Source organism: Onychostoma macrolepis, chromosome 02 (assembly GCF_012432095.1).
Source record: "Onychostoma macrolepis isolate SWU-2019 chromosome 02, ASM1243209v1, whole genome shotgun sequence".
Lineage (NCBI taxonomy): Eukaryota > Metazoa > Chordata > Actinopteri > Cypriniformes > Cyprinidae > Onychostoma > Onychostoma macrolepis.
This window is the reverse complement of record NC_081156.1, coordinates 21,715,648-21,740,849: the sequence shown is the minus strand read 5'-3', so window position 1 is coordinate 21,740,849 and position 25,202 is coordinate 21,715,648. Positions and strand designations below refer to the sequence as shown.

Below are 25,202 nucleotides of genomic sequence, written 5' to 3'. Positions count from 1 at the left end.
GGAGCAAGGCATTGTAATGGTTTAAAAACCAAAACTAAAATTTTAAATTCTATTCCGTTTGACTGATAGCCAGTGCAGAGAAGATAAAATGGGAGAAATGCGATCGGATTTGCGACTACCAGTCAGCAGCCTGGCTGCAGCATGTTGAACCATTTGAAGGCGTCCAATCGATGATTGGATTGCTCCATAATAGAGTGAATTGCAGTAGTCAAGGCGTGAAGTAATAAATGCATGGACGACTATTTCAAAGTTCTTTAGAGAAAGAAAAGGTTTACCTTTTGCAAGATGTCGTAAATGATAAAAGCATGTCTTAACGACAGAATTAATCTGTTTATCGAACTTGAGACCTGAATCAAGCAACACACCTAGATTTTTCACACATGGGGAGACATAAGAACTTAAATACACAGCAATCAATTCACACATGATATTTGTAAATCATTTTATTTCAGACAGCAAAATAAAACGTAGCTGCAGGGTTGTGAAAAAAGGAAATAGGCTGGCAGTCAATTTAACCAAAAAAGACTACAGCTGCATATTTACATATGTTTTTATTATATAAAATGAAAATATATCAAATTAACATTAAATAAAAGTGAAATCTACTCAAAAATACAAACTTTCCAAATGTACTCAGTCCAAACCTGCATAGGCTACTAGTGAAGCACTGAAATTAGTTTTTATTTTTACCGAAACCAAAATTAAAAAGGTTTTATTTAGAAAAAAAACAAAGCTGAACATAAATTTTCAGTAATTAAACTTACGTAACTGAACTCTGTATGCTGTTCAGGGTTTTGTGTTTTTAAACCAGTCATGGTAAAGTTCTTTGGCAATTCTATCCAAGCTAACAGGGAACATTATCAGAACTTCGGCTAGCATTCTGACATTATTCCAGTAACCTTAATAGAACGATTGTTCAATTATCTGATCTTTAATAATGTTCTCAAAACCTTAGCACAAAATAATTATACACCATTCATGGATTTTTTTTTCTGATTTATTTTAGTTGGATGTTCTTGTAACTTTTTTAACGTTAATACTAGTTAACACAAGTTTCAGATGGTTTACATGTAACTTTCCCATAATGTTTGCAAAATGTTATTTCAGCCGAACAAATTTTTTTCCCTAGCATCATATTTAGGCACATACCTGTTTTAGGTAATGCACAGTGTGTATGAGATGGACGCTGACGTGGTCAAAACATGCCATGAGAGAAGCGCTAAATAAACATTATGATTTGGGTCTGAAACTTGCTTTTCCAGGTGAGTGTTTTTATTGCTGACTGTATACAATTCTTTTTTCTGGAGAACACAAAAGAAGATTATTTTGAAGTGTGAAAAACACTATGGCCAAAAATATGTTTTTGAAAATATCTTCTTTTGTGCTCCACATAAAGAAAAACAAGGCGGTCTGAAAACAGAATTTTCATGTTTGGGTGAATCATCCCTTTTTAAGAGGACAAAGGATAAAAGCACAAACCAGAATTTTAAAGTTGACTTGTGGGTCGCATTTACAAACTATTAATGAAGAGCTCTATATAAATCAGCCAAGGTTCAGTACTGCAGTTGTCTCTAAAGCACTAACGGAAACATCTACCGAATGTAGGTAGGTACTTCCAAGTAAACATAGTCGTGTAAATAGGCAATGAGTGGGTACTTAAGCAAAAGTCATTGGAAGAACAGCAAAAACAGCATGTCTTACACAGAACTGTGTTCACAGCTTGGCGGCCAACTCGCAGGTCTGCTTTAAAACAACACTAGCTGTAATGAGTAGCTGTACCTGGGCATGAAAAATGAGCATCTGCTTTTGCAGATAAGGCATCGCTGAGAAAAACTGAAATGTAGCTTTATTTTGTATGTCTGGTGGTGGAAAAAAATGTAGGATATGGTGCGTGCTAACTTCACCGCAGGGCATGTGAAGAGGGGGGAGGGGGTGGGGGGTAGGGAAGCAATGGAAACAGTTGCAATGGAACAACGCTGCCCCCTAATGGAATATTCAGCTATGCTCACAATCCACCACTTTTTTTCATTGAAACTAATGTAATTAAGAATTTGCAGTTGAAAACATTAATTACAGATCATGTATATGATAAGAAAGTACATGATTGATCTGTTGGAGCAGCAGAAGAAAGTGTTTGTTGATGTGGGGGACACAGACGTTGACTTCACTCAGAAGACGGTGCTCAATTCTCTCAGGACAGTAAGTGATCCCGCTGCTTCTGCTCTGATGTCCATCACAGGCGTGGACACAGATGGCGACCGTACGGTGCCGATGGAAATCGAGAACTGTCTTGCATCCTGATGCAAACGGAACATCATACGCATATTAACACAGATTTTAGAGTTTACATTGAGTTGTCCTGCTGACCCTCTGTATCTGCGCTAGGCCAGACTACAGAAATATGGTACGGCTTCAGGTCCTCTTCAGAGACGAAGTCTGGAGCACGGCTCATGAGGTCGTGACCTCTAAAGGATTTTGGAAAAGCTATTACGTCTCTGATACTGGGAGCTCCTACAATGATGGACACCAGTCGATCCAGCCCTGTTCAGGAGAAAAACAGCAATTTTATAATTATTAGGAATGCACATTATATTGTTTCCATATTTATTATGTATAATTATTTAATACAATTAATATGCACTACTTGTTAAAGGTTTTGGGTCAGTAATATTTTTGTGAGAATTCTCTTATGCTCACAAAGGAAACAATTATTTGATTAGAAAATCAGTAATATTGTAACAGTAATATATATATATATATATATATATATATATATATATATATATATATATATATATATATATAGAAATGTATTTATTATGAATATATTTCTATTTTAATTAATTTTTAAATGCAATTTATTCCTGAAATGGCAAAGCTGAATTTTCAGCAGCCATAACCAAAAGTCTGAGATCCTTCAGAAATCATTCTATTGAAATTAAAATGCTGATTTGGTGCTCACTTCTTATTATCAATGTTGAAAACCACAATACTTTTCAGAATTCTTTGATGAAAAGAAAGTTATTTTGTTAAACAGAATTCTTTTGTTACATTATCAATGTCTTTATCACTTTTGATCAATATAATTCATCCGTGCTGTATAAAAGTATTAATTTCTTTAACTTAATTTTAAAAAACAACCAAACTTTTGAACTGCAGTGTTCTTATATTTAAATATTTATTAATATATATCCAATACATTTAATAATGCATGCTCATTTAAATGACCTGTCATGATCAAGTTAATATTTAAAAACATGAATAATTTGATAACACTGTAAATTTTAAGAAAATCTCAAAATGAATGTTTTTCATATTATATTATATTATGTTGTGATGCCTGAATTCACTTATTGCATTTAAAACAACTGCTATTAGTTTTTAGCTATTGATTTTTTAAATATTTAGACAAAATAGTATAGAATCAGGCATCACATAAAAAAAGTAAAAAAAAAAAAAAAAAAGCATTTTAATAATATCAATGCATCCCTGATAATTACACACATTTAAATCGAATTTGTTTACTCTTTAGATGTTGTAATGTAAACAAGAACATGGCAAATTTGAATATCACAGTTTAAGCAAGCTGTAAAAACAGCTCTAGAGCTGCCACACACAGAAATAAACCCAAACAGAGGTTCTCGAATGATCAAGGGCACTTCATGCTTCAGTTTACAGTCACAAACTGAAACAAAGCTGCCAAAAATTCTTGGCTAGCAAGCAATTTGAGTTTTTGAGCATGACCGTTCCACTTTAACCAACAGGAGAATGTAATCAACAAGGCCTTTCGTCACAGTGGTACCCAACAACCTTGCGAAAGTCCAAGGTAGCATGTGTTGAATGTTCACTCACCTAATGCGATTCCACCATGAGGAGGGGCCCCGGAGTCCAGAGCCTCCAATAAATGAGAAAGAAGCGCAGGGTCCTCCTATAACACAAGCAAGACAGAGAAAAAAGGACAGAGAAAGTGGACTTTGTAATTCACAGCTTTTTCAGCTTGAAAGGGAAATGTTCATAGTCATGTATAAATCGTACAGATCCATACAACTACTTTAGTGTCAACAGAGTAAATAGACCTTCAAAAAGATTTCCTTTGTAGACACAAATCTTAAGATCGACCTAAGTAAAATCACCCTAATGTGGTGTTTCTTCTCCCTGGCTCTTAAGATCCAAAGCATTTGTTTTCTTTAAAGGCAGTTAAATATAGCTTAATGGGTTGCCACAGCGACCGAACGGGTAGTCGGTGGTGCGGGGGTGTTAAGTAAGAGTCACAAATAAGAAAATGGTGCAGTCGGGTATCTGGACACGTCCATTACAAGTGCTTTAACTCGCTGTCAAAGTAGCATTAAATGATGCTCTTTGCTCGCTGTGCAATTTTTCACTCTTGTTCCATTACCTTGAGAATCGTGTCCAGGATGTACAGCTGCTGAGAGGCATTGTGGATGCGAATCGAACCTCCTCCGATCTCGCAGCCATTCAGCACCAAGTCGTAATGCTGGCCTCGCACCTGAGAGAGCAGATAAACAGGTGGGGGAAATGTGTGGAATTCAAAGCGAGATCATAAATTTCCTCCATGAAATACTCGGCTCATGACTGTAGACTCACAAAGTGATAAAACCACAGACTATTTCTGGGTATCGCCAACTATCTCAAGGTACGTGCACATTTAAATACATAGTGGGGTCAAAATGATTGAGACTACCAGTGAAAATGTATTCCTATCACAAATTCTAATATTTATTAAGCTATCTAGTTATATATACTTAGGTCTCACATTTTAAATGACGCCTTAAGACTTTTGGACCCCAATAATACTGTATGCCATGATTCAATACGTTGCGATGAACTGTAATATAATAATCTGAAATGTCACTTTTGTCCTTGACATGAATTATTGGATGTTAGAAGTAGGTTTGTTTTGGTAGGTAAGAAACATCAATTATTTTTTTGTGACATTTACATTACATTTCCAGTCGATTGTTATGACTGGGTAAGCATTTTTTAAGTGGTTTTTATTCAGACCAAGTCGCTAATTATTAACCATACAGACCAATTTGCGAACCAATTTGACTCATAATAAAATGACTCCAAAGAATAATTCACTCATAAATCATTATGACTTGCGAGCAAATATGAGAGCAAAGCACAACCGTAGAGAAAAATATACATTACTGTTCCACAGTCCTGGGGTCAGAAATGTTTTTTGTTTTTTTTAAAAGCAAGGATGCATTAAATTAATTGACTTTTTACATTGTTACAAACAAATTCAGATAAATTTCATATAAAAAAATACAAATTAAATTCGTAAAAAAGCAGTTCTTTTTTTCTATAAAGGTATTAAGCAGCACAACTGTTTTCAACATTAATAATAATAAGAAATATTATTTTAGCACGAAATTACCAAATCGTTAGTATAATTTATAAAGGATCAAGTAACACTGAAGTCTGGAGTAACAGCTGCTAAAAATTCAGCTTTGCCATCACAAGAATAAATTACATTTGAAAATATATTATAATAGAAAATAGTTCATTTAAATTTAAATAATATTTCACAATATTACAGTTTTTACTTTTTTATCGAATAAATGCAGCTAGGGCTGCCACTAACGACTATTTTTATTTCGATTAATCTATCGACTAATTTATCGATTAACCTAAACGATTAATTTCCCACCAAAAAAAAAATCAACTGCGCCTGCCGCGGCCATGTTATGGCAGTGAACTTCCTTGATTATTACGCCGGAATGGGAGTATAGTTCCTAATAATATCGGCCTAGAAAATCGCAACTTTTCATTTTCCGCCGGTCTTGGTACGCGATAGAACTACAGAAGAGTCAAGTTTTAAATAGGAAAAATATCTAAACTCTTTGGTCATTTTTGAACGCGATGCTACTGGTCTAATCGGATTCAATGATCTATGCTAAGCTATGCTAGAAGTGCTATCGCCAGACCCGGAGATCGGCTGAATAGATTCCAAAACGGTAAAACTCAACTTATTAACTCTGAGGGAGTTGGAGAATGAGCCTATTTCCAAAAAAAGTGGAGTGTTCCTTTAAAACTGATGGAGGTAAACGGAGCTGCGTTTTTTTTTTTTTTCTGGATAAAAACACGATGACGTTTACATTTATCAGTCGATTTCAGTGGTTTGTGATCTACATGGAATTAAAAATAACTGTCTCCAGTTATTTAGTTATGCTTGGGAAATGATTAATTTTCGTTAAAAATTGTGACAGCTCACACGCTTGTTGATTTGGCAAATTGTTTTCTGGAAACAATTCTAATATTAATTTAGTATAACTGTGATACATGTAAAATAATCTAATGTACATGAAATTAAATTAAGTTTTTTCTTTGTGGAAATTGCTTTCTGTGTCTTCAACCCCAACATTTTAGCTTGTCTTGTGCTTCAGGTCAGAACACATCATTCCCTTTGAAATACGGAATACAAATACATCTTTAAGTACTAATAACTGACCATCATTGATAAAATGGAATAAAATCAGTAAATACAAATCAAAAATTGACACACTGGTAGTCTGCTTTCTATATTTTCATAGCACTCTATACAGATAAACTCCACAACAAACAATAAGAAATATAAGTGATAATCCTTTATGGATCCAGTAAAACTTACAGTGGTAAAACATTATGCACTGATAATAAATATAGTAATATAGTAAACATATAGTAAAAGTGATATGTGATATTTAAAAAGTATAGTACAAATTTTAGTAGTGATAATAAAATAGTACAACAAGACAATAATATATAAGTGATATAATAATAGATTTATAATAGGTTTAGAATAGATTTCAGTTCTTGCTTTCCCTGAGAATAGAGTGTTTTAGTTGTAATTCTCCACTGGTTCCCTCAAGATTTTCCTATGAGTTTTTATAATGGGTTTTTACAAATAATGAATAAAATATGGTCTGTGATAAACATAACTTGACAATACACACATCCATGGTGAAAATGCTAATTTTCAAGCACAAGCACAAACACAAATCTCTTTTGTTAAGAACTGGTTTCACAACAATATTAAATTGGTTAGTCAGTTATACAACAAAGAAGGAACATTCTTTTCTTATGATGAATTCCTTTTTTATTGTAAAATACCAATTACTCAATTGTTATTGGTTCAATCTCTTCAGGTACTCGCATGTTATGTAGAGGTATTAATAAAGACCATTCTCCTGATTCAGCTTCTCTTGATGTTACTAAATCTTATATTGGTCAAATTTGTTTTTCCATTAAATCCCAAGAGTAATAATAGAGCTATTCGTACTCTTTTCCAAAGATAAATTGTTACTGTACCATATGTTTTGTCTCATTGGACCACAGGAAAATTGATTTTTCTGGATGTTACCACAGAAATATTATCTTAGAAATAAGATTAAAGAATTTTCTTTTAAGCTCATTCACAGATCATTTATCCAGCAAATCATTTACAAAAATAAATTAAAAAACAAAGGTAAATTGTATTTTCAGCAATGAATATGAGGGATTCTTTGAATAAGAAAGCTGTAAGAACTTTGAAAGCTTGTGAACTTTATAATATATTTATTTATTTGATTTTGATATATGTACACGTGTATGTATATAGGGCCTATGTATATCTTGTTTCTTTGCTTAAAACTTTTATACTTACCCCCGGCAGCTCCTATTTGTTGTAATTTATTTTTCAATCCTTTTCCTTTTTATTTTCCTTTTCTTTTTTGATGTTATTTCTTGATAAAATATTGTATGTTATTGTTCTTTGAATAAAAAAAAATAAAAAGCCCAAATCCAGCCCAATGGCATTTCGAGGGGGGTCTCCTGGTAAAAATCGCATTGCAGGGGCTAAATATCACGTTATTGGTTTCGCTTCAACCCGCGGCAACATATTTTAAAGTAGCAATTCCGAGGGAAAAAATCAGTTGATAGATGACAATGTTCAGCTATATTCCTTTTCAGACTTTTCCAGGAAATTTGATTTTGGGGCGTCGTTAAAAGAATATAACATTGTATTTAATGCCATTCCTAGTGGTATAAAAACTCTATTGAAAAGGAGAGCAAACCTTTAATCCTGTTTCTATATGAAGAGTTCAGATGCAAAAGCCTCTAAATGCCGTTTGAAATTTTCTTCTAAAATGAGCGTTTTTATCAGGCTCCTATGTGTAGTTTCAATAATTTAACTTTAATGGCAGTGGATAGGTGCATTTCTTTGCCATTAAAGTGAAATAACTGAACATAAGCAAAGGAGCCTGAGAAAAATGCTCATTTTAGAAGAAAATTTCAGATGGCACTTAGAGGTTTTTGCATCTGAACTCTTCAAATATATAGGCCTAACTATTATATTTCAGTAGAAGGGATTTTGATTGTTAAGGACAAATTCAATAACTGCTTTGTTTGAAATCATATCAACAGAAAATCTATTCCAGCGTCTTCTTTTAAATGTATGGCATTGTACAACGTTAATTGGAATGTCGCTTGGTCTCTTCCGCACAAATATTTATTAATAAACAAAATAAAAGAAGTCACATTTAAAATATTACATAAATGCTACCCTTGTAATAGTGTACTTAATAAGTATATGCAAAATATTGGGGGAAAAAAGTACTTTCTGTTATATAGAAGAGTCCATTGTACATCTTTTTTTGTAAATGTGTTTATGTTAATTTTTTGGGAATGAGTTATGTACCTATCTCTCAGATAAAACAAATGTTAGAATATGTATCAACACTTTTGATATTATTTTCTTTTATAATAACTCTAAATCCTGTTAGTTTTTAATAAAATTGTTAATATTTTTATTATACTTGGCAAACTTAATTCTTAAGCTTTGTCTTTAATGAGCATAAACATTTTTTTTTTTTTTTTAAATCATTAAAAAGTCAAAAATTGCTTTCAATGTTTAACCTTGTATAATTTCCCCCCTTTGGTTTATGTTATTTATTTATTTGTTGTCTTTTAGTTTATTTATTTATTTTACTTTCTATCTTATATTATTTTTTGTATTTTGTCCTCTGTTGTTTTTGAGGTTGTTGTGGTTATGTGCTTGTTAAGTGTTTTGGCATCAATAAAAAAAAAATATATATATATATATTTTAAAAATCAGAGGGAAAACCGCGGACTTGGCAACACAGAGTGGAGGTGACGTAGTGTGGAGCTCCACTCGCCCATGGTCTGCAGCCAGACCCATCTCGCCCTTGCAGAAGTCCGTTAGTGAAGGGAACATGCGATGGTCACTTCACGGAAGTGATTTCCATTTGTGATCATGTTATCTTCACTAGGAGATCTTGCGATGCATTTTAAAGCAAAGTTGGGGTTTATTTTGACTTTACATACAAACGTAAGTAGAATAAGCTAATAAAATTTTTCTTTAATGTAATACAAAATATTTTCGTCAGTGATAAAAATATGATTTAAGGGCGAATTCCAAATGGCTTTTTTGCGCCCCTTGACTGTATTGTTAGCAAGTTTAAGCAAGTTTAGTTTGAAAAAGTTTAATAGTAAATAAGACACAATTAGACAGTATTTGAATAAAGTAATAACAATAAGAAGAAATATTTATTTGCAACAACTGTTGGAGCGCTGAATGCTGCACGCACTTGCAGCGTTGTCAAGGTAACATTTTGTCAGTCATTCCCTTTGCCAAGGGAGTTCCAAGCGCTTATACGAGACCATAATGCCCTACACCCTTCAAAGAGCACACTTCAAGGGCTCTGCCCTTCGAAGGGAGTAGGGCATAGGGATGCTCACTTCTGTTTGGAATTCGTCCATTAATATGTTTTATGGATTTTCGTCCATGAAATGCGCCACTTCCGGTATTTTGCCGGCAAAAATCGACGAATCGCGACAGCCCTAAATGCAGCCTTGGTGAGTGTCAAAAACGACAACAAAAAAGTTATCTCCTGTAAGATTTTCCATCAAAATGCAAAGCTCTGATTCTGTAAGGTTAAAAAAGATAATTTGTGTTGATGTACTGCCTGAGATATGATGGTGCATACCTTGTGGGGTTGGGTGTACAGCAGATGGGCATCCTCGGGGACTGGAGCTGTGAAGGGATGGTGGGCAGACTCAAGCATCTCTGGATCATCCTCTTTGGGTAAGAAGAGGGGAAAGTCCACCACCCACAAGAAGTGAAAGACAGATGGGTCACGAACAGGCACGCCAAAGCTCTCAAGCAGCTCCGCGCACTGCAGTCTCAGCTTCCCCAACAGAGGGCGCTAAAACATGACACATTCTATGATATAGCTAAACAGCGAAGCGCTACAAGAAATCATTAGCACAGAAAGAGTGAATGGTTTCAGACTCAAACCTTCAACACTCACAATGGCTTAAATTAACCTCTATCTTTTGAAGAGAGTTTTATGTGATTTTGTCTTTTTTTTTTTATATAAATTTTTATATAACTTAAATTTGATTTCTAATAGCAAATTAGGGGTTTACTGATTGCAAAGATTGTACTTAATAGTGTGAACTGGCCTCCAAACTAAAGTGTGAATGTTTTGTGTCCATACAATGAAAGTCAAAGGAGTCCTGCTCTACTGATTTTCATTCTAAACACAAAAATGGTTAACACATTCTTCAAAATATATATAAGAAAGTCATACAGGTTTGGCACAACATGAGGAAATGATGAAAGATGAGGAAATTATGAAAGAATTTTCATTTTCGTTTGAACTATCCCTTCAACTTGCATAAAAGTTTTGGAATGTTTCAGGATAAGAAACAGGACATTCAGGATTGCCTTAGAAAGGACACGTTCTGAGAAGCTACAGATCACTGGAGAATAACTTCTAACTTCGGAGTAGTCATTTTAAAAATTAGAGAAATCTAAACTACAACTCTGATTTTTGTTAATTTATGAAACAGCTAAAAATGAGACCACAAGAGGCTTTTACAATGCATGTATTTGAGGGCAGGAGCATGCAAATGAATTCCTAAGTCTCTACAACTATATTTGAGGAGAAAGATCTCCCCCAGCTCTTATTTCTCTCACTTTCTGCACTAGCAACATCACCATTCATCCCACAACCTCAGCTCACAAAGCTCGCCAGTTATCCCTAGCCATCTCCCACATCTCTGCTTTGTGACTAAACAGCCGTCTTACTTTGTGCCAAGCTCACCATCTGCACCAGCCCCGAGCGAGAGCTGAGGCATGGAAAAGATGAATATTCTTTTAAAAGTGATTAGATCATGTCAGCATTCTTCTGAAGCCATATTTTCCAAAAAACCCTTAGTTATCAATCACTGTAGGACATAAAAACTGATGGGAAGGTACTTGAGGACATTAAATAGGGATGCTGGGCATTGAATTATTTACTCCAACCCAAAATTGCTTCATGTACTTGTGGTCTAACTGTAGTTTTATGTCAATATTTGCTCACTGAGCTCTCATGATGTGTTTATGAGATTGAATCAGCATGAATATATGAATCTGTGAGGATGCGGAACAAAATGCAGGCGGGTACGCACCACGTTCTCCCGGGGTCCGGCTGTGATGAAGATCAGGTCTCCAGCATTGGCCTGGGCCATCTGGAGCAGCTGCTGTTTGGCCGTGTCCGAAAGCAGCCGGCTGAGAGGGGATTTCAGTGAACCATCTGCCCTTACTGGAGCCACACTCACCTCCTGTACGACACACACGGTGCAAACACAGCAATGATCATCCATTTCCTCCACCGGCCCATATTCAATTTCCATTGACAGCATAGGGCACAAACTCTTGAGCAATCATCAGTCTCGAGAACACTGCGGGCTGGTTTCCCAGACACAAACGAAGCCAAGACCTGGACTAAAACGGATAGCAGTGGAGAATCACCTTTGACGGTGCCATTTAGTTCAAGCCAAAAACACTAGCTCAAAGTTCACTTTCCATTTATAAATGCAGACAGAAGATAATATAGAGTGTTTGGAGTGGGAAAACTAAGCAGAACAGTCAGCTATCAGAAGCGTTAAGAACATTTGTATTTTTTTAGATTTATTTTTGGCATTTTTAAGTTTATTGGATAGCGGAGACTTGACAGAATGGAATGTGAGAAGGGGACGCCAGAACTTGAATTCGGGTCGCCCAAAGCACAACCACAAGGCTACTGGCACAGACAGAAGTATTTAGGACCATTAAACATTAATTATGTTCTTGACATTTATAAGAAACCATTATTAAAACAACATTCCCCTTTTGACAGGAATGAGATTTTAGTTTTTTTCAGTAAAAAAAAAAAAAGTGAACAAAATGTACCTTTTAGAATGTTAAATCAAATAAACACTTTATGGTTAGTGTTAGGTTAGGGTAAATAATGCAAAAAAAACAAAAAAACATTTTGGTAACATTTCATTGATTAATTTTAATTAATTAATTAAAAGTACAACTGGCAAAACTACATTGATTTACATTTCCTCAAGTACAAAATAACACAGTAAGCTATGAGCTATGTTTGATTCACTAGAAAGAAACAGCTCATACGAGTCATTCATTATGTGGTTTGACTACACTAGTCGTGCTGTATGTTTTTTTTTGATTCACCAAAGACAAACAACTCATAAGAATCAGTTGTTCAGGAGTCTGACTATACCGGTTGTGTTATGTTTTTATTCACGACAAAGAAATGACTCATACGAGTTATTTGTTTGGGAATCAGCTGGACTACACTGGTCGTGCTATATGGTACCGATTCACCAAAAATAAAGACTCAAAAATGTTTTGTTTTTGTTCAGAAATGTTCAGAAATTAGTTGGATCACACTGGTTACGGTGGATGGTAAACAAATTACTTAAAAGAGCCATTCATTTTGGGAATTTAACTACACTGGTCATGCTATAATAGGTTTAAAAAATCAAAACTGTGTCATCATTTTCGCACCTTTATGTTGTTCAAAACCTGTATGACTTACTGTATTCAGTAAAACAAAGGAAGGTGTTTTGATTTTCTGTTTTTGTCCATATAAGGAGAGTCAGTGGGGTCCAAACACTAATCTATAATAGATATTATATAGATAAAAAAACTGATCATAATGATCAAGATCATAAAAGTTGGAACTTTTTCAAAATATCTTCCTTTATGTTCCATAACAGAAATGAAGTCATACAAGATTTGAATGACATGAGGGTGAGAAAATTACAACAATTTAAATTTTTGGGTAAACTGTCCCAATAGGGATAGTTCCCTCATAATGAGCAATAGTAATACAGAGCTCTCCACTAACAAGAGCAGAATGAGACAAGATGCAAATTAGTATTAGTTTTTATTATATCAGTACAAAGATTCTAACGTGAATTATCGTGAAAAATGGATCAAACGATTTTATATGACATGAATCATTACAAGCTATAAATTAGAAATGTACTAACATGTATGGTGTGGAGAAAAAACACATATAACATTCCCTTTATAGGACTCCATGGACGACCTACAACACAAATAGGGAGCTGTGTCCCTCTAGTGAGGTTGATCTTGCCTCAGGGTAAGTATGCTGTGTGTTACATTTGACTGTTTTACCACCAAATCATCCTGACTTATTGATTATTTTCAGATAAATATTTCAGGAGACTTCCAGTGATGTGCACACACTGAATGCTGGTGGCGTTCCATCAGCAAACAGAGGGAGAAAGACACACAACTCACCTGACCATGCTGTGTCTTGGCTGTTTGTTTCAGGAACTCTAAGTCTTTGCCCTTCAGGTGTTTCTGTGGAAGAAACGCCACACACAGTTACTTTCAACTGCTCCAGAGTTAGTATAAGGGGGAGGAGATATATGAATGGGAGAAATTGTAATGCTGAACACATTAAGTTACTTTTTAATAAAATAACTAATAGAATAAAGACCACGTGAATTATTTAATTGATTACGCTGCTCATTAATTTCCAGAGCAATACAAGTTAAAAGTAGCACATTTCCAGTTTGGTGCCAGAATATGGACAAGAATATGAATTTTAAGGAATCTAAAAATAATTTGAATCCTCTAATCAATACTAGTTTATTGGCAATTCGTTTAGTTCTTTTGAGGTGCAAAGGAAATTCATTTAATACTGAATTTATTAATGTGGCTAATTATTTCATCGATTGATACATTCATTCAGATCATAATAATTATTTGTTTGAAAACCAGGCAACACTGATTGTGTTGTCAGTTTTAAATCACTACCAAGAACTGACTGAAAAGATTAATTCATTTGGAAATCTGACTACACTGTTTGTGTTGTAGATTCAGCTGCGGTGTTGGGACTTAAGAATCAGAATCCACGGATTCTGTTCTTACCGTTCCTTCTGGGACGCAGATGGCCTGAACGCAGCCACCTGGTTTAAGAAGTGCATCTTTGATGAACTCAATTTGTGTTTCCTGGAATGCTGTGGTGACATCCACAAGCTGAAAAGAAAAGAAAAAAAAAACACTTCAGAAAACAGATCGGGACACAAAGGGAATATAAACTTATTAACAAGACAAACTGTGTAAATTTAGTTATTAATGTGTCTTATGGAATATACATGAATATATATTTTAAAATTAGTTTTAAATAAAATAAAAAGTAATTAAAATAAATACACAGACTACCATTCAAAGGTGTGGGGTAGAAAAAGGCTCAACAAGGCTGCATTTACTTGGCCAAAAAACACCAATATTGTGAAATATTATTACAATTTTAAATAACTATTTTATATTTTCATATATTTTAAAATGTAATTTATTCCTGTGATATCAAAGCTGAATATTCAGCAATCATTACTCATCAGTGTCACATGATCCTTCAGAAATCATTCTAATCTAATTTGACACTTTTTATTATTATCAATGCTAAAAACAGTTGTGCTGCTTAATATTTTTTGTGAAACCTGTAATACTTTTTTCAGTATTCTTTGATGAATAGAAAATTCAAAAGAATCACATTTATTTGAAATACACACTTTTTTGTGACATTATACATGTTTTTACTGTCAATTTTATAAGAATTTAATTTATCGATATAATTTAATAAATTATAAATTTCTTTAAAAACTAAATCTTACTGACCGCAAACTTTTGAATAGTTGTGGATTTCACATTTATCTATTACTTTTCTAAATGCTAAAACATACCAGATTCAGCAAAAGGCTCTGTAATTCTATGAGCAGAACTGAATGCATTCAGGACGCACAACGGTGTGAGAAAACGTATCACAAGAGATTCCTTTTTAATTGTTGAGCACTGCATGAAAATCTGTGATGTGTAGGGAAACAGGATGCCAGCACAGCGTGATGCCAAGGACGGCCAGCATGCAAACAACCTCATTGATGTCTTACGTCCAATCTAGGATGATGTGTACAAAGAAAGAATGTACGGTCACCTTCATCCCAAATCTAGTGTCTGGTTTGTCAACTCCATAGTCTCTCATGGCTTCCTCATAAGTCATGGAAGGAAAAGGAACATTAATCTGTCCTTTGTCCTCTGGCCAGGAGTAATGGACCAAACCTTCAATCAAACTCATGACTCCCGCCTGGTCTACAAAGGATATCTCAATATCCACCTAGGAGATGTGTCAACAAAAAAAGAGACAAATGAGTGAAAATGCTTTGTTCACATTGCACAAGAATCTGATTTGTTTTTCAAATTTGATTCTTTTGCTCAGACAGTGCATAAAATATGATTTTAATCGGATTTCAAATTACTTGAATGCGGTTTGGATCAGGTTTCAGATATCAGGTGAGGTTTTTTTTTTTTGCAGTTCAGAACATTAACAACTAATCGGATTTGACTCAATTACACACAAAAAAAATCTGATTTTTGCTGCCTGTCTGAACAAAAGCAAAATGGTCTTTTGGGGCTCATGATTTTTAGTCTGAGTGAGAATCCTGCAAAGCCTATGAGCAGCTCTCACTCTCGCGAGTGGAAGTTAGAGCGAGCCACATCATTAAAACACTCAATATTCATCTGCATCAGAACCGAGCCCCAGTTTCGCAGATATTGTCAGACGTGCTGCGGCATGTTTCCCCTCAACCTTTAGCACATCATTACCTGTGTGAATTCAGGCTGTCTATCAGGCTTGGAGCCCTCGTCTCTGTAGCAGCGAGCGAGCTGAAAGTACCTGAGATTGTGGGAGATAACCAGCACATAAGTGACTATGGGCCAATTCTGACTGACATTTTTAAATCATGCATAGAATATCATTTTCCTTTGACAGACTTTTCATAAAACTAGCCTGCAGTCCTGGCTTAGCGCAACTACTAATGCAAAGAGACTTGCTGCCAAAATTGAAATGAAAATGAGCCTATTGTGGTCATTATCGTTTTCCATAATCTAATAGCAACTAGACTGAACAAAATGAGAGAGGTGCTGCCTGTGCAAAACCGTCAACACAATACAACACAACACAATACACATCTCACACTTCTGTTCAGCTGCTTTTGATTCAACTTTGTTTCACCAAAAAAATCTAATTTTAAGTATTTAAAGGTGCACTCAGGAAAATACTATAATATTTATAATAAATAAATAAATAATATACACTACCATTCAAACATTTGGGGTCAGTAAGATTCTCCAGTGATTTTGAAAGAAGTCTCTCATGCTCACCTCGGCTAAACTTCTTCGAAAAAAAACAAAACTTTAAAACAGTAATATTGTGAATGTTAATGTTATTGCAACTGAAAATAACTTTTTATTTCAGCATTTCAAAATGTCATTTATAGCATTCTAATATGCTGATTTTTAAGTGCTAAATAAAAGTATTCAATTTCTTTTGAAAAAAAAAAACTCTTACTGCCCCAAACCTCTGAACAGTAGTGTATATTTATAATTAGTAAAAAATAGTTGCATTATAAATAAAAGGTGATATCATAACAAGGGAACTCATAATGGTTATTGGTCAATATTAGAGATTTTTTTATATCAGTTCATATTGGATATTTAACTGTGCATGTTCATTTCATCTATGTACATTCATATTACATCTGCCATCATCTCAAATTCATTTAAAAAGTTATTTAGTCTTATTATATACTCTTTAACATATCAGATGCATTGTAAAATTTAAAATTACTGATTTTAGTTTAGCGTTTTATCTTATTTAGAAAAAAAATATTACTCATTGTACCGAACAGAATCACTGCATATGCAAAATGTCTGCAGATGCTCAAACATTCATCCTTACAATTTTTTAGTAAACTTTTTGAGCTCCAATATTTTTTTTATAGTGTCAATCTCATAGTGTCTTCATCGTTTGAGTTTGAAATGATCATATATTAGGTCCTGTGAAATCTGACAGTTCTTTAATGTTAACTGTTATTACTATTATAACTATTAATGTTAACTACTCACATGGGCCCTAGACCCGTTTAATACACAAACATTGGAAACAAAGCTAAACATGTCAGCAGCAACCCACACAGTGACTGATGTGCTAAAACCACCTCAAAATTCTCTGCTTTGAATTCCAAATTAGAAAAACATTCATAAAGCAGCTAGAATTCAAAGCAGCATTCTAATCCGTATCAGGCGGTACACTCCACATGCATGTCACTGTTTTGGCATTTCACACAGCATTGGAATGAATGCAGTTCTGCATAATTCAGAGCTGCTAACAGCTAAGAATAAGACTGATTCCGAGAGTATGTTGGCCAACAGGATGTAGTTTTGTTTTCAAGGTGCTGTCAGTCAGTGAAGGCAGAGTTTAGTGAACGTGCCAAGCATCTGACAACAATCTGTGAATATGAAGGAAATAGAAAAAGGCAAGAAAATATGACTTTTACCGGTCTATGCCAGCCACCATAAGAAGCTGTTTGAACTGCTGTGGGCTCTGTGGAAGAGAGTAGAACTTCCCAGGGTCTCCAGATGGCACCACAAACTCTTTGGCACCCTGAGAAACACAGTTACACTTGAATAAACTCTGTGTATTCCTGCCTCTCAGTGAGAACTGAATCACCCAGCATATCTCAAGCCAATCTGATAAATGAAAGTCACATTATGAAACACAAAAGAGAGAAACAAAATAAATTAGCACAGTGCAGAGGGAGAAAAAAAAATGCAAAATATAAAAGAATATTAAAAACACCTCACCATCTATCTATCTATCTACCCCCCCCCCCCCCCCCATCATCCATCCTTCTTTTGAAACATAGATGGGTTTTGTATACAGAGAAGTCCTCCTACGTATGATAGAAGGTTATTCAACACCTCCAACTGTACAAATGTGGGTTTTCATATTTAAGCTACTTAGCAGACATTGTAACATTCTAGATGATCATCTGCCCCCTACAGACCACTTTGCTGCAACTGCCCGGCCTCATTGTGTCATGTCGTAAATAAGACAATTCCTCAACTGTACTTGTACTATTTAGAAGGCTGTTTCTAGTGAGGCACTAAAATGAATTTATTTAGCCAAAACTACTGAATTGTTTCGGCAATAAATAACAAGTCCAATAGTATACTTCTGAAGTGATTTAATTAATTTCAATTTGTGTGACTTTACAAAAACATATAGGCTATGTTTAAATGAAGTGACAACAGTATAGAAAAACACTGTAGTTATGCATATGTCAAATGCAATTGTTTTTAAGTGTGTCAATCACACATTGTGCATGAATGCAAATAAATGCAAAAATGCTTTCAGTTACCGATACCATTGTATGAATTCACTATTCTCACTCAAGTCTTGATTCATTTATTCTGCAAACTGAAGTGTCCAATAACAGCGGGGTTCCCAAGATCAAGTCAGACGCTCATACATATGTATCAAAGCTTTAAAAGTTTTAAAAGTCCATTCGCTGAAAACAGATGTAAAAATTCTTAGAACAACAAAGCCAGCGGGAAGAAACCAGAGTGATGTGATTGCTCACAAATTTGTGAGTAATGATCTGGCAATATTTTGCACCAGCTGTATTTTGTTGATGTTTGGGCAAGCCTTACAGGGGTGTCTTGCAGGAGACAAGAAACAGAAGCATGAGTCACTATAGAATCATTGTGCAGCGTAAAATAAGCTCTCATAAATGTAACCTTTCTGCAATTACAAAACGTTTTTATGCTTAGTGTGTCAAGCTACATTCTGCATTCATAATTTCTCTCATTCTTTGGATTTGGCTCAGCAGGTATTATCTTTGTATTGCATTTTTATGAGTGCAATTTACAATGTTGGAAGTTTAATAAAGTTAACAAATAAATAAACACTCATGGCCACGTTTCTGAATTCCTGAAGTCATTTGGAGTGCATTTGAATTGCAAGCACATATTATGTATGCATATATTTTTCTTAACAATTCCATATTGATTAAATGTGCAAAGCTTTCTATGAAACAAAAAATAGTGTATCTGAATTAGCACCTTGCCTTATATTTTGGTTATATGAATGACAGTTGGTTTATACAGGAAAAAAATATTTACCCCTGGTGTTCTTTTAAACAATGTTGGTGTTTCCACATCCACGAATCCTTGGGAAAAGACAGGTAATGTTCAGTGAGTATTCTAGTACATTAATAAATGTATATACAAGTATAAAAATGCCACTGTAAATTCTCACCATGCAAATTGCAAAGGTACTCCCTCATTTTCATCACCATTTGTGATCTGAGTCTTAAATTGTACTGCATCCTGGGCGACCGAAGATCAAGATACCGATACTGCATCCGGAGGGCTTCAGATTTCTTCAAGGCCAACATAAGAATTAAAATTAAACATGTCAGGGATGTTTTATCCTACTTGGACAACAAGTGTTACTTTATGAAATTCATAACCTCAAATAAATAATGAAATCAATATCCATCTGGAATGAAATTCATTGGCTATTGCACAGCAAATGACATAGGTTGAATATCACAAACACTGGCAAGAAACACTTCAAGGTCATATTTCACATTTTTAGGCCAATTAAGATTTTTTCATTGTGAGATCATTTCCATGACACTGAATCAAAGGTCTTGTCCTTGTCCATGCAAGATAACTGATAAAAAGTAACAGCAATTAGTTAAACAGTTTTACATTTTTACAGAATTTTACAAATTCTCATGTTTTCCACAAAAAATATAAGCAGCAAAACTGTTTTTAACATAGATAATAAGAAATGAAATTAAAAATGTTTTTTTGAAAGAAATATTTTCAATGGTACACATTTTTTTCACTTTTGATCTTGTAGGGAAATATGACTTTGTTATGTTCGTTGTGAGATTCACTCTAGAACTACTGTAGGCAAAACTACAACTACTTCATAATGCATTTCGAAATTTCATACATGCAACACTTTTTGATATAGTCAAAATAATTTTTACTTACTTTGACAAATTCTTTAATTTCAAACGGCAGCTTTTGGCAGGTATTCAACACTTCCATGCTCTCAGCACAGACCTCAATTTCTCCTGTGGACATTTTCTAGTATTGAATAAAAATGACAATTTTACACATATTTCACACTGAACACAGTGTCATACTTTTCTCTTTATTGTGCATATGAACAGACCTTATTCTCCTGTCCCTCTGGTCTACGCCTGACCCTTCCTTTAACCATGATGACGGACTCCACAGTAAGACCAAGAAAAGCATTCTTCAACTCAGATTTGGACTAAAGAAATAAAGTGTCAAAGAAAAATATACAGTAATGGTAAAAACATGTTACTGCAACAAATGAGCCAACATATGTTGGTAGCAGCACCAGAATTAAATGATCAGACACAATATAAGCAATAAAAGCTACCTCATCCTGTGGGATAAGAATTTGCACCAATCCACTGAAGTCTCTCAAGATCACAAAAAGATCTTGCCTAAAGAGACAAGTACAGATATGTCTGTCTGATATAGTGATGTGGCTCAGTGTTTTTTTTTATTTTATTTTTTGAAAGAATAAGCATTGTGTCTCATACCTCAAGTACTGAATCCAGCCACATAAAGAAACCTCTTCATCTATATGACTGGAACACAATTCTCCACAGGAGTGGCTTCTCAATGAAAAACTGCTTTGACCTACAAGACACAAAACAGATTAGAAATATCACACTTAAAATATCGGAAAGAAAAAAAAAGGCTATTACAAATACTGTCTCGTTTAATGAAGGTCACGTTACCTGATGAGTAAGTAGAGCAGTTTCTGGAGAAGTTATGAGCCCATGCTAACGAATTTGTAGGTAGAGGTGGTTTTGTGGAATAAATATGATTGATGGAAGGTACTGATCTTCTGCTATACAGACATCTCAATACCTGCTGGGCTGATCTAAGAAAAAATAGTCTGTATTTGTTTGCCATCGTCCTTTATCAGATTTATTCTGTGTTGTCTTTAACAAATGAAAAGATACTTCTCAGAGCTGTTTATTTCACATAATTGTGTTTTGTTTATGTCTTCTTTGTGTACGCGAGTCTAGATCTATAAATGCAGTTACATCATTGCAATGAATGTATCACTGACGGTCACCTTTGTTTTTCTTTCCTTTCCTTAATCTTACACCTAAGTCGGTCTACAGAATACAAACACCTATACAATTTGCCTCACATAGCGTATAAAAATAACTGAATTAAATTCAAAATCTTAATCCATGTGACTTTTCACTGACATTCTGAATCATGACTGAACTGTATCCGTGTGCTACAGTCCGGCGCATAGAATACTTTGGCATAACTAATCAAATTAGAACTAATCGATCTATGCTTTTGTAACATGACAATAAATAACTTTTATTATATTCATGTACCATAATTTTAAGTCTATAAACACCATTTACTTATCCTGGTAAATATGATATAGAGTCGACTAAATGTAGGAATATGTGATGCATATTACTCTTACTAGCAGCATTCGATTAGTATTCCTGTGCCGCCCCGTTGCACGATGGGAAAGCGGGATGTTCAAATCCTCTTCCTGCTTTTTTTTTTTTTTTGGCTCGGTGTGTTTTTGTTCATCATGGAGGGGAGAGGCAGGTATGACAGATTTAAGATTTTAAACTTATTTTAAAACGTTTTGTCGCGCAGAATGTTTATTTGAAACACAACACGTATGCGCGTCTCACTTAATACAACGAAAATGGATCATGCAGTGGTTTAGCGAAATGCTAATAGTAACTTAGCGGTTGTCTGAAGTGTTGTCTTTTTTCTGATCAAGTCGTTTAATTAAATGAAAAATTTAATGTATTGTAAGCGTACACTTACGACATATAACGTATTTTTGTCTTTAAAACAGAAGTTGTTGATCATTGTTGGTTCCATTAGTAGTAGAGTCGTTAATAATAATAACTATATTTGTTGCTTGTATTACCCATGCAGTGCCGTCAACACTCCCGCCAGCAGACCTGTTACTCGTAGGAGCAAAAGTTATGGTCGGAGCTGTGTGGAAGCACCCTCATATTTCTGGCAAACACCAGGACATTTAACAGTCTTGAAGATCCCAACCAGTAGAGAGGCTGCCAAATCACAACTCATCACTGTAAGAGATCATGGAAAAGACTCATTCAATATCTCAATGTGATACAGAGTGGGTCGAGTGTCAAATGTCTTTATTTTTTTCTACAGAATAAGGTTGACCCTGAGCATATCGCTCTTCTGGTGAAAAATGAGTGGAAGCTTTCTTACGTCACCCCTTTGCATCACTTCAGACATACACAGCTGAAATCATATTCCAAACATCTCGCAGCCTTCATCGTAGCAGAGAAACAACGTGGAGTTGCAGTTGAAGTTGGGTTAGAAGTGGGATTTAAGGTCACATTTACTGCAGTTCTTGGACTGGCTGAAACTGATGAGGATGCCGAGACTGTTTTTATTCAGGTAAACCTGAACAGGTTATTAATTCATTCATTTTTGTTTTAAGAAATAAATGCTTTTATTCAACAAGGATGCATTAAATTGATCAAAAGTAACACATTTATGATGTAACATAAGATATTAAATAAATGCTTTTATTCCTATTTATCAATGAATCCTGAAAAGATGCATCAAACCAGTTTTCAACCAGAATAATTCTTTAGGACCAAATCAGCATTTTAGAATCCTTTCTAAAAGGTCACGAGAAAAGCTTGGGTTCAAAAATGTTTTTTAATCAGTATAATGCACTAAATTGATGTCACAATAGATACATTGACAATGCTACAAAAACTTTCAATTCACGAAAGAATACATAAAAATTGGCAGTTTCAACAAAACTATTAGGTAGCACAACTGTTTTTAACATTGATAATAATAAGAACTGTTTCTTGAGCACCAAATCAGAATATTAGAGTAATTTCTGAAAGATCACGCAACATTGCCACACAAACTTTCGATTCATCAAAGAATCCTGAAAGAAAATAGCAGTTTCTACAATACTATTAGGCAGCACAACTGTTTTTAACATTTATAATAAGAAGAACTGTTTCTTGAGCATCAAATCAGCATATTAGAATGATTTCTGAAAGAAAGACTGGAGTAATGGCTGCTGAAAATTCAGCTTTGTCATCGCAGGATTAAATTACATTTTAAAAAAGATTAAAATAAAGAGATTTTAAATAATAATATTTCACAATATTTACTGTGTTTTTTATCATAAATGCAGCCTTGGCAAACATAAGAGACTTCTTCTTCATATGAGACCTCTTTCAAAAAGTCTCACCGATCAAACTTTTGAATGGAAGCATATACATTTTTAATTAACATTTTTCTCTTACTCCATCAGATCCAGTCCAAACCGGTATTTGCTGCAGCTGCAGATGCACCGAAAGTTGTCTGGCGCGGTTGGCTCACGTGCGTCAATGGTGATCCAGAATACCTGAGGTCGCTGCCTCCTGATTTTGTCAGCTTACCTCTGTTTTGCACAAGCGGACCGGAGTCTCTTACAACCCTGGTTAAATCCTGGTTCGAGAGGGCTTTTGATTGCAACTTTGGTTCTTTGGCTTTAAACTCCACCACTCTCAACTGGCTGGCTGCTCTGTGGACTGGTTGCCATCCCACCTGCAACATCAGGTATCTGAAACTGGCCTGGAGCCTTCCGACACAGCCACCGCTGGATGTCTCATATACAGTTAACCCACAGGATGCGTGGGAGCTCTGGAACAGCATTCACCCAGAGGAGAATGCTGTTCCAGACGACAAGATTGATATTAAAGAGGTCCAGTCTTTCATCAACGGGCTGGAGACTCATTTTTTTAGACACTTTAAGATCTACCTGTCTGCTGGTACACTAGTAAAAGTATCTACCGCTCTGGGATCAGCACATCTTGATGGGAAAATCAAGGTAATTGTTATGTGTCGTATATATTCATTGTATATACTGCGTGAGTGAGTTGCATCTGTATTTGTAACTTGATTTTTCTCTCTTTCAGATTGGAAACAGTGACTACATCACCACCTTACTTACCCTGCTGACAGAGTCTGCTCTTTTGAGAATGCCAACCTAAAATCTGCTTTCTACCTTAGATTTGTAAATACATTTTTGGTTGTTTTTTTTTTTTTTTTGCTTTCTATGCCATTTAAACTTTTATATCTTTTAAAGCTTATTGTCTCGTATTTATTTTTTGTGCTGTAAAATATGTCTATGTTTGTTTTCCAGCTTTTGAAATTTAACTTTTTATTCTGCCTGTTTTCTTTTTTTTAACTTGCTAGTGTTTTATCAAGACAAATAACATGTCAGTCTTAGGCCTATATTAATGTGATACAACTCATTTGTCACAAATAAACCTGATTATTAACTATGTGTAAATTTATCACTACTATATGTATAGGTTCTTATAAATAGTTCACACAAATAGGCAATATGTCTATTAGTATATTGTAACATATGTTTATATTTTATACAAACATTTTGAACCTTTTAAAGTGTGTAAATCATATATTTGTTATCTTCACATAATGAATAGTGGCTTAATTTTGGTGTGTTTTGACTCAGGGCCTCTGAAATGATTTGATTACGTTTTGCTAGTAGTGCCAACAATGTCAGAATCCAACAATCTAAATGTATAACACTTTACAAAGCCTGTAGGTAGCAGAAGTTTGTGTTCTAATGGTAGTTCTGAAATTAGTTTGGATTTGATTGGTTTCTTATTTGTAATTGATTTAAATGGACTGTTTGTGTTGTTGCATATTACTTTGATTAGTTCTTTGATTTGCACTCTAAACACCCTTCATTTAAGCATTTACATCAGAAAAGGACCTAAGATGTGCATAACAAAATGTATTTGAATTGAGTTACCTTTTGTCTCTAAATAAAGCACAAATCTAAGTTGAATTTTCTATTTATTTTTTTAAGAGATCACCAAATTTGTATGAGGAAAAATGGACATTTAAATTCAAGGAGTCTAAATCGGTG

General features: G+C 34.6%; 2 protein-coding genes across 3 annotated transcripts; one reads left to right on the top strand and one right to left on the bottom strand.

Annotated features, from left to right (window-relative positions):
• Positions 1 to 529: 529 nt before the first annotated feature.
• Positions 530 to 22,128, bottom strand: dars2 (aspartyl-tRNA synthetase 2, mitochondrial). 2 transcript variants are annotated; one of them, XM_058745581.1, is made up of 18 exons: positions 22,079 to 22,128; positions 21,004 to 21,149; positions 20,803 to 20,902; positions 20,637 to 20,703; positions 20,403 to 20,504; positions 20,219 to 20,314; positions 19,470 to 19,593; positions 19,334 to 19,380; positions 17,707 to 17,813; positions 15,974 to 16,043; positions 15,306 to 15,485; positions 14,243 to 14,350; positions 13,607 to 13,669; positions 11,461 to 11,613; positions 9,990 to 10,208; positions 4,397 to 4,507; positions 3,853 to 3,928; positions 530 to 2,541 (listed from the first exon to the last, which is right to left on the bottom strand). In XM_058745581.1, the coding sequence occupies exons 1-18, from the start codon at positions 22,081 to 22,083 to the stop codon at positions 2,345 to 2,347; spliced, it is 1,971 nt and encodes a 656-aa protein (XP_058601564.1). In that variant the 5' UTR covers positions 22,084 to 22,128; the 3' UTR covers positions 530 to 2,344. The 2 variants fall into 2 exon arrangements, with proteins under 2 accessions (XP_058601564.1, XP_058601556.1); XM_058745573.1 differs by lacking the exon at positions 22,079 to 22,128 and having other exon boundaries at positions 531 to 2,541; positions 21,004 to 21,521.
• cenpl (centromere protein L) lies at positions 21,756 to 25,121 on the top strand. Its single transcript, XM_058745607.1, has 5 exons — positions 21,756 to 21,850; positions 22,193 to 22,352; positions 22,439 to 22,690; positions 23,574 to 24,131; positions 24,220 to 25,121. Exons 1-5 carry the CDS (start codon positions 21,762 to 21,764, stop codon positions 24,292 to 24,294), a joined length of 1,134 nt encoding a protein of 377 aa, XP_058601590.1. The 5' UTR covers positions 21,756 to 21,761; the 3' UTR covers positions 24,295 to 25,121.
• Positions 25,122 to 25,202: the final 81 nt, after the last annotated feature.